We start from the raw sequence: 15,302 nt of genomic DNA, 5'->3' as shown, positions 1-15,302 counted from the left end.
ATCAAGTTTGTTTAGCTGCATTTTAAATAGTTAATACTAATGTATTTCAAATGATCATGAATTAATCAGTTAAAAAAGGGGGGTATTGAACCCTCCAAAACCATGATCTTAACAACATGGATACCTTTAACTACATTATTTACCATGAAAATATGAGTCCTTTGTCAAGAGATTCATACAACACACAGTAACTTACTGTAAACTTACAGATCACCAAACAGAAAAATATGTAGTCAGATACACAGGATATGCTGTACTGTTAAATGTAACACTTACTGTACATACTACAGGCCATTTTATAACAAATGTGGAAGACCAAATGTATTGGTAGTGTCTGTAGAGAGGATATCAAGATAACAAGTTGATGACACTACTTATTTAAATGCAGGGGTAAATAGAAACTGAATGACTTCTGTGTTTCCCCTCACCATCCCCCAAGCCTTCATCTGTGTGTTGTGTGACATTTTTATTCTCATATGTATGTGCACGAGATATTGAGGGCCCATCTTACTGTCTGGTCTCATCTCTAAGAGAAGAATTGTAGCGATGATGTCTGGTGAATTGATCTACTCAAATCTAAATTTCTGCGAGACTCAGAAGCAATCTGCTGGGAACATTTCGAAAGGTGAATGTCTCTATCTTTATTATCCTTTATAAATATGTTTTATACATTTTCATCCTCTCTTCGGGTCCAGAGGAGAGGATGAAAAATGACAATTAGGAACACAGCACGTCAACCCTAATGGTGTATTGGATGTTGGACCTTTTGGTCAAATGAGTGTAACCTTCTGGAGTGGAAACAAAATCAAATGAATAGGGAGTATAATTCAGAATGAGGTTTTAAGTGAATAATGCTATCCTGCATGAGTGCAACAGAGATTTTTTTTTTAACTGTATTTATCAATCCTTAAACTTTAACCACAGCAGTAACGATACATGAGGAGGATGTCACATACTCTGAGGTGTGTGTGTGAGGTGTGTGTGTGTGATCCATGTCTAGTGTATGTGTATATGTGGGCACCTAAATACCTGAAGAAAAATGTCCTCTGGGTTTTCGGTTAAGTTGTCCGGTTCAGGGGTTAGGTTTAGTGAAACATATCCAAATGGGTATAAAGTTTAGGATTAGGCATTTCCAGGTCAGTTTTGGGATTGGGGTTATGGCTAAATCCAGTATAAAAGTTGTTGTTCTGGTTGCAGTTAGGTTAGATTCAGAGTTGGGCTCATGTTGAAGGAATAGGGAACATGGATTTCTAGATTAGTGTTAAGTCTCTGGGGATAGAAAATGAAACGTTTGTATTGTGTTTAGAATGAGAACTTTGTAACAATGATTTCTTGTCATCTATGCTTTTCTTCTTCCGACTATTGTGACCATAAATGACGGTATTATCATGTATTACAGTGAGTCGGGCATAACTCCATAACAGCAGTGTCAAATTGTGCTAATGTAATACCTATTAAAGTACTGAATACATGCATGTGTGAATTGGTTCCATGTGCCCAAGTTATTCTTTTTTAATTTTACTTTACATTAAGCAAGTTGTAACATTAAATCTCTCATTCCTTTTTCTGAAATAGACACTTGTTCTGGTGACTCATCTCCCCCAGTGGGGTCAAAGGTTGTGACTCCTGAGAGAGGATCACAGAGGGTTGTTTTAGTGACCCTGGTGTGTCTCTGTGTTGTACTGCTAGTTCTGTCCATCACTCTGGGAGTCCTCTGTAAGTACAGAACCATTTTATTGAGTTGAATCTTTTCACATTACTGAACCAAACAGAGCTGAATTTTGCTGTATTGGCGTGGTTTTTATTTCCATAAAATGTGCTGAAAATTAAAAGGCAAATCCTGGTCTCAGCATATCAAATGTTCCTGGGGAACTTGTATGTGGTTTGCAGCAATACAGAAAATGATAAAAAATGATTACATATAAATGGTTTGAAAATTATTACCCAAGCCAGCCACATCCATTTGTTCAGGTTGGCTTGATAGTTTAAAATGTAAAAAAAATATTGTCTCCTTCCCTTGCTCTTGATACAAAGAACATGATTGATCATCAAGCTGAGAAGGCTCGCTCTGAAGATCTCCTTGCCGAAATGAAGTTAAATTTAACCGGTGAAAATATTAATGTTTGATGAAATCCTTGATCTTGGTTTCTATGGTACATTTTGGAGTTTAAATGGTTCTGTCTCAGTTAAGACTTTACTTAGATTATGATTACATGCATGGAACAGTATTACCTTTGTTCCCCAAAACATGTATTTTAAAATGATATGATCATTTCAGTGCTCACATTAACTATTGCATGCATTTTGAGATGCATTGTTATATTAAGAGCTTCAACATTTAAACAGTAACCTAACTTCCCGATGCGATATACTGGCAGTAAGCCCATGTCAGTTCTATTTCCTTGTTTTAGTAATAGTCATTAAACAGACCCGGTCATTCAGAGCAATGTACTGTAACAGGGTTGTCCTCACCAGGAAAGGAGCCAGCTTAGGCCTGGTTTACACAGGTAACAAAATGCAGATATTTTCTGACTAACTGATTCAGGACAGCACAATGCAAACCTTTGACTAACTGAATCAGATTAGGTGCTGAGGGAAGCGTTTTGATACCCTGGCCTAAGTTTCATGTTGTATGTGAAGTTTCTTGTAAAGCACATTCATTTTGTAGGTCCATATTTGGTTTGCCAAGTGCCCTACATTGTGGTCTAAATTCAATTCAACAGGAACTGTACACTCTCTTCTAACTAAATGTAAATGACATCTGTATACAGCCCAGAAAGACCTGTTATCCTCAGAACTACAAAACTACAAAAGGAACCTTACTGAAGTCAACAAACTCCTGGCAAATGTCATAGTTCAGTATCATTTAGTTGTTTGAAATTTTAGTCATTCAGCAAAAGGTCTAATCAAGTTTGACTAATAGGAACTCAAGTGCACACTGATGCCCAAATCAAGGAATGTCCATGATGTAGTATTTGGACCTTTCATAAATGTTTGATGAAATCCATCACATTCATCTATAGTGTACATTGTGTCAATGGAAGACATGCTCAGATTCAAATACTGTCACCTCAATATATAGAACAATGAGACTAACTTCAAACAGGCAGTATTCCATTCAATTATTATTTAAAATGAGTTTACATTATTTGGCAGCACGAGATCGGTAGTGCAAAGTTTTTACCAAAATGATCAACCTTTCCCTAAAAACACAAGAACATCCTCATACTAGGTTGACAGAATAACACTTTTATATCATATTTATAACACAAACAATGTTTTACGGTGGTTCGGGCATCTGGTAAGGATGTCCCAAGGGAGGTGTTCCAGTTACGTCCAGCTGGGAGGAGACCTCGGGGTAGACCCAGGACTAGGTGGAGAGATTATATTTTGTACACTGGCCTGGGAACGCCTCGGGATCCCCCAGTCAGAGCTGGCAAATGTAGCTCGGGAAAGGGACGTTTTTGGTCCCCTGCTGGAGCTGCTGCCCCCGCGACCCGATACCGGATAAGCGGATGAAGATGAGATGAGAGACGATGTATTACGGTTCAATACATCATATATAGCGATGTACACCCTTGTAATCCCTATAGTCTTTAGACATGTTTCACTGAGAGCAGAGAGATAAGAGGGACATATGTAATGGTATGCAAACAGACAATTAGGCTAACATTGATTAGCTAGATTCAACTTAATTGTCATAGAACAAGTACAATGAAATACAGTTAGCATCTAACCAGAAGTGCAGACAGAATGCTGCAGAAAAAAGTCAAAGAATGAAGAACAATGTATGTTATAGGTGGGATTTATAAATGTGCAATGAAGGCAAATACAATTGGCAAGAGAGAAGTGCAACAAGGTCAGTCAGAGACACAACTAAGCGGTGGGCGAGTGAGTATGGTTAGTGATGGGTCAGAGTTCAACAGGGTTACAGTAGCTGGAAACAAACTTCTCCTGAGCCTGCTGGTGCGGGAACGAAGAGACCTGTACCACCTGCCTGATGGAAGGAGGGCAAACAGATTGTGGCATGGATGTGAAGGGTCCCTGATGATGCAGTGTGCCCTATGCAGACACCGTTTGCGCTACGATGTCCACCCGTTGCAGGGCATTCCCATCGGCCATGGAGCTTCCGCCAAACCACACTGTGACGCAGTTAGTCAGAATGCTCTCCATTGTGCAGCAGTAGAAGATCAAAAGGATCTTGGAGGACAGACGGGCCTTCTTCAGCCTCCTAAAAACGTACAGGTGCTACCACGCTTTTTTGACAAGGGCTGAGGTGTTGAGGGACCAGGAGAGGTCCTTGGAGATGTGGGCACCCAAGAATTTGAAGCTGGACAAACTCCACATCTGTGCAATCGATGAGAACTGGGGCGTGACTGCAGCCTTTAGACTTCCTGTAATCCACAATGAGCTCCTTGGTCTTCTTTGCATTGAGGGCCAGGTTGTTGTCAGAGCACCATGCCGCCAGACACTTAACCTCCTCCCTGTAGGCTGACTCGTCATTGACACTGATCAGGCATACTATCTTACACCTCCAGCTTGCTCGATTGCACAGTAAGAATATCCATTTGTACTTGCATTTGCCTCATCGCACAATCACACAACTATTCATTCCCCATTCATTCCCTACTTGTACATACATAATATTCAATACATTTTCTGACCTCTTTTTTCCTTCATTGCACATCCATACATTCCACTTGTAACATATACTACCCTTGTAAATAACCTGCCCTCTTTTATTTGTACTTCTGGTTAGATGCTAACTGCTTTCATTGTATGGTATTTGTACTGTTCAATGACAATAATGTTGAATTAAGTCTAATACTACACATTTTACTACTGCTACTCCTTTTACTACTCATCCTAGTCCTTCTTTAACACTTACTCATGCCCTACCTCCCTCCTACTTCTACAAATACTATTCATAATCTACCTGCTTCATAGTACTCCTGCGCCTCCTCTGACTCCTCCTTTTACTCCTCCTACCACCGACTACTACTACTCCTCCTACATCCTCCTACCTTTACTAGTCCTACATCCTCCTACTCCTAGTCCATCTAGTTCAAATGTTCTGTTGTTGAAGGATTATTTTCCTGCTGTAGCAAACAGGCTCAAACTGAGATCCTACAACTGTAGTACTGGAAGTAATCAAATTCTGATTGTGTCTTCTCTCTCCTAGCGAGACGATGTGCCTCTGGCTGGGAGATCTTCAATGGATCATGCTACCACTTCTCTGAAGACAAACTGACCTGGGAACAGAGTGAATATCCGTGAAGCCTGTATCCGTGAAGGAGGACATCTGGTCATCATAGAGAGTCAGCAGGAGCAGGTATGGAGTAATGAACAGTCAGATAATGTACCAGCCGGTATGGATAGAATGTTCACTTGCTGCCTAATATATCCCAACCATTGACAGGTGCCATGATAACACGATTATCAGTGTTATTCCTTTCACCTGTCAGTGATCATAATATTATAGCTGATCCGTATACAGTGGATATTGAAAGTCTACACATCCTTAAAGAAACAAAATGAATGAGATTTCCATATTCCATGTCAGCGCCTGGCTGGGGTCCTCTAGGCATCTCTATGCACCTCGGGGCCACCTCTGATTGTCCCCAAATAGAGATGTGGATCATTGTTTGCATTATGTGCTTCAAGTGGCCTCTCTTTTTTTCTGTTTTCTGTTAAAGTTTACAAAGAAGAACATTTAAAGGATGTTTCCCTTTAACTTTGCACCTGTGTCCTGCTTCCTAAATCGTGCACTTCTAGAATCAATATATTTAAATTGTCCTTGAAACTATAACTGCAAAAAGTTAAAACAGCTTTTTGCAGTAACATGTCCATTGACAATTTTGAATGTATTGTGGAATAGATAGAAGTCACATTAAGTATGTTTAGCTGCATTTTAAATAGTTAATACTAATGTATTTCATATGATCATGATATAATCAGTTAAAAAAGGGGGGTATTGGACCCTCCAAAACCATGATCTTAACAACATGGATACCTTTCACTACATTATTTACCATGAACATATGAGTCCTTTGTCAAGAGATTCATACAACACACAGTAACTTACTGTAAACTTACAGATCACCAAACAGAAAAATATGTAGTCAGACACACAGGATATGCTGTACTGTTAAATGTAACACTTACTGTACATACTACAGGACATTTTTTAACAAATGTGAAAGAACAAATGTATTGGTAGTGTCTGTAGAGAGGATATCAAGATAACAAGTTGATAACACTACTTATTTAAATGCAGGGGTAAATAGAAACTGAATGACTTCTGTGTTTCCCCTCACCATCCCCCCAAGCCTTCATCTGTGTGTTGTGTGACATTTTTATTCTCATGTGTATGTGTACGAGATATTGAGGGCCCTTCTTACTGTCTGGTCTCATCTCTAAGAGAAGAATTGTAGCGATGATGTCTGGTGAATTGATCTACTCAAATATAAATTTCTGCGAGACTCAGAAGCAATCTGCTGGGAACATTTCGAAAGGTGAATGTCTCTATCTTTATTATCCTTTATAAATATGTTTTATACATTTTCATCCTCTCTTCGGGTCCAGAGGAGAGGATGAAAAATGACAATTAGGAACACAGCACGTCAACCCTAATGGTGTATTGGATGTTGGACCTTTTGGTCAAATGAGTGTAACCTTCTGGAGTGGAAACAAAATCAAATGAATAGGGGGTATAATTCAGAATGAGGTTTTAAGTGAATAATGCTATCCTGCATGAGTGCAACAGAGAAAAGAAATGAAACTGTATTCATCAATCATTAAAATTTAACCTCAGCAGTAACGATACGTGAGGAGGATGTCACATACTCTGAGGTCAGAACTGGAGCCAGGCAGCAGGAGAATGCTGTGCAAGGTGAGGTGTGTGTGTGATCCATCTCTAGTATATGTGTATATGTGGGCACCTAAATACCTGAAGAAAAATGTCCTCTGGGTTTTCAGTTAGGTCGTCCGGTTCAGGGGTTAGGTTTAGTGAAACATATCCAAATGGGTATAATGTTTAGCATTAGGATTAGGCATTTCCAGGTCAGTTTTGGGATTGGAGTTATGGCTAGGTCAAGTATAAAAGTTGTTGTTCAGGTTGCAGTTAGGTTAGATTCAGAGTTGGGTTCATGTTAAGGGAATAGGGAACATAGATTTCTAGATTAGTGTTAAGTCTCTGGGAATAGAAAATCAAATGTTTGTATTGTGTTTAGAATGAGAACTTGTAACAATAACTTCTTGTCATCTATGGTTTTCTTCTTCCGACTATTGTGACCATAAATGACGAAATAAATGATCATGCAATACAGTGTGTCGGGCATAACTCCATAACAGCAGTGTCAAATTGTGCAAATGTAATACCTATTAAAGTACTGAATGCATGCATGTGTGAATTGGTTCCACATGCCCAAATTATTCTTTTTTTATTTGAGTTTACTCTAAGCTGGTTGTAACATTAAATCTCTCATTCCTTTTTCTGAAATAGACACTTGTTCTGGTGACTCATCTCCCCCAGTGGGGTCAAAGGTTGTGACTCCTGAGAGAGGATCACAGAGGGTTGTTTTGGTGACCCTGGTGTGTCTCTGTGTTGTACTGCTAGTTCTGTCCATCACTCTGGGAGTCCTCTGTAAGTACAGAACCATTTTACTGAGTTGAATCTTTTCACATTACTGAACCAAACAGAGCTGTACTTTGTGTGGTTGTTAATCCACAAAATGTGCTGAAAATTAAAATGCAAATCCTGGTCTCAGCATATTAAATGTTCCTGGGGAACTTGTATGTGGTTTGCAGCAATACAGTAAATTACAAAAAAATATTACATATAAATGGTTAGAAAATTCTTACCCAAGCCAGCCACATCCATTTGTTCAGGTTGGCTTGATTGTTTAAAATGCAAAAAAAAAATAAATGTCTCCATGCCTTTGCTCTAGATACTAAGAACATGATTGATCATCAAGCTGAGAAGGCTCGCTCTGAAGATCTCCTTGCCGAAATGAAGTACAATTTAACCGGTGAAAATATTAATGATGTTTGATGAAATCCTTGATCTTGGTTTCTATGGTACAGTTTGTAGTTTAAATGGTTCTGTCTCAGTTAAGAATTTACTTAGATTATGATTACATGTATCGTACAGTATTACCTTTGTTCCCCAAAACATGTATTTTAAAATGATATGATCATTTCAGTGCTCACATTAACTATTGCATGCATTTTGAGATGCATTGTTTTATTAAGAGCTTCAACATTTAAAGAGGAACCTAACTTCCCGATGCGATATACTGGCAGTAAGCACATGTCAGTTCTATTTCCTTGTTTTAGTAATAGTCATTAAACAGACCCGGTAATTCAGAGCAAAGTACTGTAACAGGGTTGTCCTCACCAGGAAAGGGGCCAGCTTAGGCCTGGTTTACACAGGTAGCACATTGCAGATCTTCTTGACTAACTGATTCAGGACAGCACAATGCAAACCTTTGACTAACTGATTCAGGACAGCACAATGCAAGCCTTTGACTAACTGATTCAGGACAGCACAATGCAAGCCTTTGACTAACTGATTCAGGACAGCACAATGCAAGCCTTTGACTAACTGAATCAGATTAGGTGCTGAGGGAAGCGTTTTGATACCCTGGCCTAAGTTTCATGTTGTTTGTGAAGATTCTTGTAAAGCACATTCATGTTGTAGGTCCGTATTTGGTTTGCCAAGTGCCCTACATTGTGGTTTAAATTCAATACAACAGGAACTGTACACTCTCTTCTAACTAAATGTAAATTACATCTGTTTATAGCCCAGAAAGACCTTTTATCCTCAGAAATCCAAAACTACAAAAGGAACCTTACTGAAATCAACAAACTCCTGGCAAATGTCACAGGTCAGTTTCATGTAGTTGTTTGAAATTTTTGTCATTCAGCAAAAGGTCTAATCAAGTTTGACTAATAGGAACTCAGGTGCACACTGATGCCCAAATCAAGGAATGTCCATGATGTAGTATTTGTACCTTTCATAAATGTTTGATGAAATCCATCACATTCATCTATAGGGTACATTGTGTCAATGGAAGACATGCTCAGATTCAAATACTATAATCTCAATATATAGAAAAATGAGACCAACTTCAAACAGGCAGTATTCCATTAAATTATTATTTAAAATGAGTTTTACATTAATTGGCAGCACGAGATCGGTAGTGCAGAGTATTTACCAAAATTACCAACTTACCAATATATCATATAGAGCGATGTACACCCTTGTAATCCCTATTGTCTTTACACATGAACATTTTTCACTGAGAGCAGAGAGATAAGAGGGACATATGTAATGGTATTCAAACTGGATGTGTAAGTATGTATGCGTTAGCTTCTTTTCATGGCATCTTGTGGTAGTCAGTCTCACTGTTGTTCATAGGTTCAGTATTGTTGTGAGAGGCAGAATTCATAGGATTTAAACTGTGTTTGTCTGTGTATAGTTGTTAGTTTCTCTTCATGTTCTCCTGTAATAGTCAGTGTTCACACTTGTTTTCAAAAAGCTTTTATTAGAGTTCAACAGGGTTACAGTAGCTGGAAACAAACTTCTCCTGAGCCTGCTAGTGTGGTCATGGAGCTTCCGCCAAACCACACTTTGGCGCAGTTAGTCAGAATGCTCTCCATTGTGCAGCAGTAGAAGATCAAAAGGATCTTGGAGGACAGACAGGCCTTCTTCAGCCTCCTCAAAACGTACAGTTGCTACCACGCTTTTTTGACAAGGGCTGAGGTGTTGAAGGAGCAGGCGAGGTCCTCGGAGATGTGGGCACCCAAGAATTTGAAGCTGGACAAGCTCCACCTCAGTGCCATTGATGAGGACTTGGGTGTGATTGCAGCCTTTAGACTTCCTGTAATCCACAATGAGCTCCTTGGTCTTCTTTGCATTGAGGGCCAGGTTGTTGTCAGCGCACCATGCCGCCAGGCACTTAACCTCCTCCCTGTAGGCTGACTCGTCATTGACACTGATCAGGCATATTACCTTACACCTCCAGCTTGCTCGATTGCACAGTAAGAATATCCATTTGTACTTGCATTTGCCTCATCGCACAACAATTAATTCCCCATTCATTCCCTACTAGTACATACATTATATTTAATACATTTTCTGCCCATTTTTGCATTGCACATCCATAGTCATCCTTCATTGCACATCTCAGTCGGAAAAGGGTGGCTTGCCCACTTCAGGTTGGTGGAGAGTGCCTGCCTCAAGTGGAGGAGTTTAAGTATCTAGGGGTCTTGTTCACGAGTGAGGGAAGGATGGAACGGGAGATTGACAGACGGATCGGTGCAGCTTCTGCAGTAATGCAGTCGATGTATCGGTCTGTCGTGGTGAAGAAAAAGCTGAGCCGCAAGGCGAAGCTCTCGATTTATCAGTCAATCTACGTTCCTACTCTCACCTATGGTCATGAGCTTTGGGTCATGACCGAAAGGACAAGATCCCGGATACAGGCGGCCGAAATTAGCTTTCTCCGCAGGGTGGCCGGGCGATCCCTTAGAAATAGGGTGAGAAGCTCGGTCACCCGGGAGGAGCTCAGAGTAGAGCCACTGCTACTCCACATCGAGAGGGGTCAGCTGAGGTGGCTTGGGCATCTGTTTCGGATGCCTCCGGAACGCCTTCCTGGGAGACCCCGGGGAAGACCTAGGACACGCTGGAGGGACTATGTCTCCCGGCTGGCCTGGGAACGCCTCGGTGTCCCCCCGGAAGAGCTAGAAGAAGTGTCTGGGGAGAGGGAAGTCTGGGCATCCCTGCTTAGACTGCTGCCCCCGTGACCCGGCCCCGGATAAGCGGAAGAAGATGGATGCTAACTGTATTTCATTGTATGGTACTTGTACTGTTCAATGACATTAATGTTGAATCAAATCTAATACTACACATTTTACTACTGCTACTCCTTTTACTACTCATCCCAGTCCTTCTTTAACACTTACTCATGCCCTACCTCCCCTCTAATTCTACAAATACTATTCATAATCTACCTGCTTCATAGTACTCCTGCGCCTCCTCTGATTCCTCATTTTATTCCTCCTACCACCGACTACTACTACTCCTCCTACATCCTCCTACCTTTACTAGTCCTACATCCTCCTGCTCCTTGTCCATCTAGTTCAAATGTACTGTTGCTGAAGGATTATTTTCCTGCTGTAGCAAAGAGGCTCAAACTGAGATCCTACATCTGTAGTACTGGAAGTAATCAAATTCTGATTGTGTCTTCTCTCTCCTAGCGAGACGATGTGCCTCTGGCTGGGAGTTCTTCAATGGATCATGCTACCACTTCTCTGAAGTCAAACTGACCTGGGAACTGAGTCAATATGCCTGCATCCGTGATGGAGGACACCTGGTCATCATAGAGAGTCACCAGGAGCAGGTATGGAGTAATAAACAGTAAGATAATGTACCATCAAGTATGGAGTAATGAACAGTAAGACAAAACAATTTCTGCAGAACAAATATGTAGGGCGAGATTAGATTAAAAAAAAAACCAGATGAGAATAGCCATATTGGAGCTAATCAGCTATTTTTGATGCGTTCCATTTACCTCGGAAGTTGGAACTTGGACCTAGGAATGAGGTCACACCCGAGTTAACCCAAGTTGATGGCGTTCCAGTGTCTAAAGTCGGAAAACAAGATGGACGCCCCCATTGAAGCCTTGGTTGTGCTCGCCCTTTCAGAATACACATTTGTGTTCATAAGTTTGCAAAACCTGGCAGACATTTTGGCATTGATTTTGAAAAAATGACTGATCATGCAAACAAACTGTCACATAGTTGTTTGGCTCATAATGAAAACAGAAATCACCCAAATAGCCCTGATCAAAAGTTTACACACAGGTTAAAATAGCAATTAAAGATTAGTTTCCCACAGCTGTGGCTTTTTAAATTGGAATTAGTGCCTGTATATAAATGGTCAGTGAGTTTGTTAAATTACTTTTGGATGCACTGAGCAGGCTAGATACTAAACCATGGGGAGCAGAAAAGAACTGTCAAAAGACCTACTTAACAAGGTTATAAAACTTTATAAAGATGGAAAAGGATATAAAAAGATATCCAAAGCCTTGCAAATGCCAGTCAGTACTGTTCAATCACTTATTAAGAAGTGGACAATTCTGAGATCTCTTGATACCAAGCCAAGGTCAGATAGACCAAGGAAGATTTCAGCCAAAACTGCCAGAAGAATTGTTTGGGATACAAAGAAAAACCCACAGGTAACCTCGGGAGAAATATTGGCTGCTCTGGAAAAAGTGGTGTGGTTGTTTCAAGGAACACAATATGACGATACTTGAACAAAAATGGATGCATGGTCGAGTTGCCAGAAAGAAGCCTATAATGATGACCAAAGAATTTGCATAACCTGGAGGCATTTTGCCAAGAAGAATGGGCAGCTATACCACCTGCATGAATTTGGGGCCTCATAGACAACTAGTACAAATGACCATGTTTTCTATACAAATGGTCCACACATTACCAATTCTCAAAGGGTATGCAAACTTTTAAACACATCGGTATATAATGTTTTCCATTGTATTTCATTGTGTAGAAAAATGTTTAGAATGGTTTTTAATAGGTCTTTCCGTAACCGGTAGCTAAACCTGTAACCTGGATGGACGAGTGCTCTTCAGAATATTGTAACGTAACTATGAACGTAATTTTATAACACTAGTCTGCTAAATGGCATACATATAATGTCCGTTTTACAAGGTGCTGCCAACTTGGATTACGAACTCTGGGCTAGTGGGGTTGTTTCCCGACTTTCCAAGTTGGAATTCCGAACCGAGGGGGTGTTCCAGTTGAAACGCGCCATTACACCCACTAATGCTGGTCACCCTGGGTCTGGACATTCATGTGGACGTCAATTTGACACATGGCACCTACCTAAACATTGTTGAAGACCAGGTGCCCTTAATGGCAATGGTATACCCTGATGACAGTGTATGGATGTGCTGGACAGAGAATTCCGATCCACGACGGCTCCACCTCACAACTTACAGGACTTAAAGGATCTGCTGTTAATGTCTTGGTACTGTTTTGGAGGCACACTGAGGACCAACAGCATATTAGGCAGGTGGTCATAATGTTGTGGCTCATCAGTGTATGCTGTTTGTAGCTTTTGTAACAAGTTGTTAACCACAAATTTACCTGCAAAAACAAGTGATCTGATGCTAAAATTCAATGTTTGAGTAAATAGCCAGGTGTGGCTTTAATTTACTATATTTAATATTGGTAAGAATTTCTAATAGCATTTCTCTGCACCTTCTGTCTCTCCTGCATAGGACTTTATTAGAATGAAGGTGGGAAACACTGACATTACAAACAGCTACTGGATTGGAATGACAGACAATAAGGCGGAGGGAGTTTGGGTCTGGATGGACAATACACCCCTTAATAACAACATCAAGTAAGGACATTTTTACATTATGTTAATCAGAATCAATACAGTACAAAATACACACACACACACACAATTGGCTCTAGCCTTTTCGGTGCCCAAGACAAAAACATTTGCCCCCCAGTGATGGCAAACGTTGCCCACACGCCCATTATACAGATGCGCGGATTAATGAGTAAACATTTCTGCTGATACCAGTCAATGATGCCCCCTAGACAAATAGCAGATCCCCCCACATTCCTTTTGTAATTTGAACAAGGGTACTCAGTCCTTTAATCAGTGAGAATACATTGGTTAGAGACATTTCCACAACAGGGCCCAAGACCAAAAACTGTGCAGCCCCCCAGTGATGGCAAATGTTGCAGACATGCCCACAACGTGTATATGACAGTCAATTATGACTTTCAAGGCCAATAACCATATAACCATTTACACAATAATAAACATTCTTGCTCAAATATAGCATAATTATTTATACAGTTTCATACATGTTTCCTTCTGTGGTTACATACAGTATGGAGTCATGGTTTATCTCCTTCCTGTTTTAGGTACTGGGATCTAAACAATGGAACAGGTGACAGTGCCTATCCAGAACCAAATAACTGTCCTCCAGGTGAAAACTGTGCCCAAATGGGTCGGCACTGTTCTGTTCAAATCAGTTGTTGGTTTGACTATGGATGTAATATACTATCTAAAAGCATCTGTGAGAGTCGGTCAATTAAATAATAATCCCGACTAATAAAATCCTTCCTAACCAGCACAAGGTGGTGCTTTTTGGACAGTATACAGTATCTCACAAAAGTGAGTATACCCCTCACAGTTTTCTAATATTTGATTATATCTTCTCATGTGACAACAAAGAAGAAATCACACCAATGTAAAGTAGTGAGGGTACAGCTTGTATAACAGTGTAAATTTGCTGTCCCCTCAAAATAACTCAACACACAGCCATTAATATCTAAACCCCTGGCAACAAAAGTGAGGACACGCCTAAGTGAAAATGACACCCATTCAAAAAAAGGATCGCCATTGCACTGTGGAAACCAGCAACGAACTCAGTACAGGAGCATTTCTCATTTGGAGCCTGCATTACTACAATGTGTCACTGTACACAATTTCTGCAAACACTGAGAACGCTTTTGGCAGACTGCAGGGCAGATGGAGGTGCTTGTTAAAACTATTTGCAACATACACAAGGTCAAATCCATGGTTATAGCATGTTTCTCTGAATGCTGATGAGTACAGAGAATAATGAGGTGTCACTGCATTAAACCAGCCTGACAGGTCACTGCCATCCACTGTAGAGACCAATGGGCTTGACACACGTACAGGTTTGAAGTACATCATTAGACCTGTATGTGTGTCTAGACCCTCGCCCTCTACAGTACATGTTTGTTTCATTCTGTGATTTAATAAATATATCAGCAGTTAGCAAGACAGTGTCTGGAAATTCTTCTGTTTTCAGATGTACACAAACAGCCACTATACACACGTATGTGGTTCCACAATTTATCTGCAAAAATGTAGGTGCACAATACAGAGTACTGTAAACTAGGAGAAACCTGGGTAGTAATATTAAACATTTAGATATGGCAGTAACATAAGTGTAAACTAGCAGCAATTGGTAGTATTGAATATTATAGACTCATGACTGTAATATGAATGGAGGAATAGCACACTTCAACTATGTAGTGAGAATTATAAAAATATTGCAAGAAAATAAAGCAATAATATACATAACACTGTACATGGTTAAAATACATAACACAGTTTCTTCTGCCTGTCACTCGAGGAATGCCAACTCTCGCCTCCTTTTCGCTCTTAATGCAGCTCTCCTCAGCCTGACTCTTTCCTCAGTTTAGCAGCTGCATATACTGGTCCT

At 40.2% G+C, this 15,302-nt stretch overlaps 1 protein-coding gene across 4 annotated transcripts; it reads left to right on the top strand.

Moving 5' to 3' along the window:
- Nucleotides 1-343: 343 nt before the first annotated feature.
- Nucleotides 344-14,852, top strand: LOC109615028 (CD209 antigen-like protein E). 4 transcript variants are annotated; one of them, XM_034290387.1, is made up of 9 exons: nucleotides 344-625; nucleotides 5,183-6,515; nucleotides 6,815-6,892; nucleotides 7,505-7,645; nucleotides 7,950-8,030; nucleotides 8,805-8,888; nucleotides 11,260-11,402; nucleotides 13,305-13,429; nucleotides 13,969-14,852. In XM_034290387.1, exons 2-9 carry the CDS (start codon nucleotides 6,437-6,439, stop codon nucleotides 14,144-14,146), a joined length of 909 nt encoding a protein of 302 aa, XP_034146278.1. In that variant the 5' UTR covers nucleotides 344-625; nucleotides 5,183-6,436; the 3' UTR covers nucleotides 14,147-14,852. The 4 variants fall into 4 exon arrangements, 3 of the variants coding, with proteins under 3 accessions (XP_034146278.1, XP_028973364.2, XP_028973365.2); XR_004575337.1 differs by lacking the exon at nucleotides 344-625 and having other exon boundaries at nucleotides 5,043-6,515; nucleotides 13,969-14,221; nucleotides 14,369-14,852; XM_029117531.2 differs by lacking the exon at nucleotides 344-625 and having other exon boundaries at nucleotides 5,043-5,332; nucleotides 6,422-6,515.
- The last annotated feature ends 450 nt before the right edge of the window (nucleotides 14,853-15,302 follow it).

This window comes from Esox lucius, chromosome 24 (assembly GCF_011004845.1).
Source record: "Esox lucius isolate fEsoLuc1 chromosome 24, fEsoLuc1.pri, whole genome shotgun sequence".
In the NCBI taxonomy this organism is placed as follows: domain Eukaryota; kingdom Metazoa; phylum Chordata; class Actinopteri; order Esociformes; family Esocidae; genus Esox; species Esox lucius.
This window is presented reverse-complemented; position numbering and strand designations above follow the sequence as displayed.